Raw genomic sequence first — 2,086 nt, 5'->3', positions numbered from 1 at the left:
TTTCAGGTCATTGACCTGGCCCTATGGTCTTACTTTTAATACAAAAACTTCTCTTTTGTATTAACCACAGGTAACTGCACAAATCAAAGAATTTTAGCATTAGATTCTTGAATCTGCTGTGAATTTACAAAAGTCTATTTGAATTATCAGCAACCAAGATTTTCCCCAAGTGTCTCAGACAGGTCCTCCTAAGGATGGCGTGTATAGAATACTCTTTCTCTGATATTTACAGTGGCCAGAAAGGTAGTGAACATGAAAAGTAGAAAGCTAGGAAAGTGGGAAAATACTGATTCTTAGACAATATCCTATCAGGATTAAAAAAAAATGATAAAGCTCAAGATATACTCAACATGTTCATTTCTGTCATTTACGCAGATTAATCTGAATTGGAAATATAAGGAGGGAGGAAAGATTAGAATGAGCTTTTATTCAGTTTCATTATGAACCATCATGTGATCATGTCCCCTCACCTTGATGAGACCACCCTGTCCTCCAGCTCCAGATTCCAGACTGAGGCTGCTGCAGCTGACAGGGTCACAGGTGGCTGGAGCCTGAGCTGTGGGCAGGGCACTCGTGGCACAGAGAGCAGCCACCTAGTGCCCTGAGCTCTGCAGCACCTTCCTCTTACAGAGGCTCAGAAGCTGCTGTGCTGCCCCTCAGACAGACAGCACATGAGGGCAGCTGGGCCACTCCAAGCAGGGAGGTTTGTGTTCAGGGCTGTATCACTGTGGGAGGAGCATGTGTAGCTTGTGCGCAGTAATAAATTCCAGCATCCTCAGCCTCCACCCTGCTGATTTTGAGTGTGAAATCTGTCCCTGACCCGCTGCCACTGAACCTGTCTGGGACCCCAGAGATCCTGTTAGAAACCCCGTATATCAGGCCTTGTGGAGCCTGGCCTGGCTTCTGCTGCAACCAGTGCAGATAGGTGTTTCCATTACTGTGTAGAAGGCTCTGACTAGACTTGCAGGAGATGGAGACCGTCTCTCCAGGGTTGATGGGCAGAGAGAGTGGAGTCTGGGTCATCACAACATCCCCACTGGATCCTGAAATAATAAGAGAGAAACACAAGATTATTGAAAAGCATCTTTCACATTTTAAAATTTTCTAGCTATCTAATCTTTTTGATATTTTGATTGTTACACCGAAACACTCCATTTCTGTAAAGGACCCAAGATCTGCAAGCCCCAAGGGGACCTCTGTAAGTCAATACTAAACCCAATTTCTGTGTGACTATCTTCACCATGCTACCAGTCCTTCTGGAACCTTCCTCACTGTCACAGACCTAAACCTCACATGCCCCATTCTGGAGGACAAGTCAGGAACATCTCACATGTGGGCAGAACAAGGTGGAAGCAGTGGGGTACATAGCTCACCCTCCTGTCACACCCCCCTCCTTTAGCTCTCTGTGCCCTCACCTGAGACCCAGAGCACTAGCAGCCCCAGGAGCTGAGCAGGGAACCTCATGTTGAGAGCTGAACTGGGGAGTCCTGAGCAGTCCAGAGATCAGAGCTGACTTTTATCTTAGACTTGCAAGGAAAGATGCTCCCTAGGGGACAGTATGCAAATCCCCTGCTGGGTGCAGCAGTGTGGAAAGAGAGAACAGGAGAGTGAGGCCTACTTCTGTGAGCAAACTACCTAAAATGTCTTTAGTAGCTAAAGAAATACTCATAGACGGACCAGCAGTTAGTGTAATGGCTATGTCGCTGGACTCCCATGTAGTCGACTGTGGTTTGAGTCCTGGACCTGGTGGCTTAAACTCACGCTGGGCGCGTGTGCGTGAATGCCCAAGATCCCGAGAGGAGAAGGGATTGCGGCGTGGCCATCCCCCCGGGGGATGATTTCTCGCTTTCTGTCTGTCTCTGTCTTCCTGGTGAGCACACGCGCCCTATAGCAAAAAAAAACACCTCTCCAAAAAATAAAGAAAAGAAATATTCATAGATATAAATACCATGTTGCCTCAATATAAAAAGGGTCATATTTTATTTCCTTTGTTTTCCTCTGCCTGTTCTTAGTCTTTAGTGCTTTCCCAAGCACTTTTTAAAATTTTATTTGTTCATTTATTTATTCCATGAGGTGGAGATAGACA

The 2,086-nt window shown here is 46.1% G+C and overlaps 1 gene segment (V, D, J or C); it reads right to left on the bottom strand.

Annotated features, from left to right (window-relative positions):
• Positions 1-711: 711 nt before the first annotated feature.
• LOC102493033 (immunoglobulin kappa variable 2D-28-like) lies at positions 712-1,477 on the bottom strand. The segment is given in 2 exon segments: positions 712-1,043; positions 1,416-1,477. Coding segments are annotated over 2 exon segments (381 nt in total).
• Between the last annotated feature and the right edge of the window lie 609 nt (positions 1,478-2,086).

The sequence above is a fragment of the Tupaia chinensis genome, unplaced genomic scaffold, assembly GCF_000334495.1.
Source record: "Tupaia chinensis unplaced genomic scaffold, TupChi_1.0 Scaffold000511_1, whole genome shotgun sequence".
NCBI lineage: Eukaryota > Metazoa > Chordata > Mammalia > Scandentia > Tupaiidae > Tupaia > Tupaia belangeri.
The sequence above is the reverse complement of the archived record's forward strand: the minus strand, read 5'-3'. Positions and strand labels throughout refer to the sequence as shown.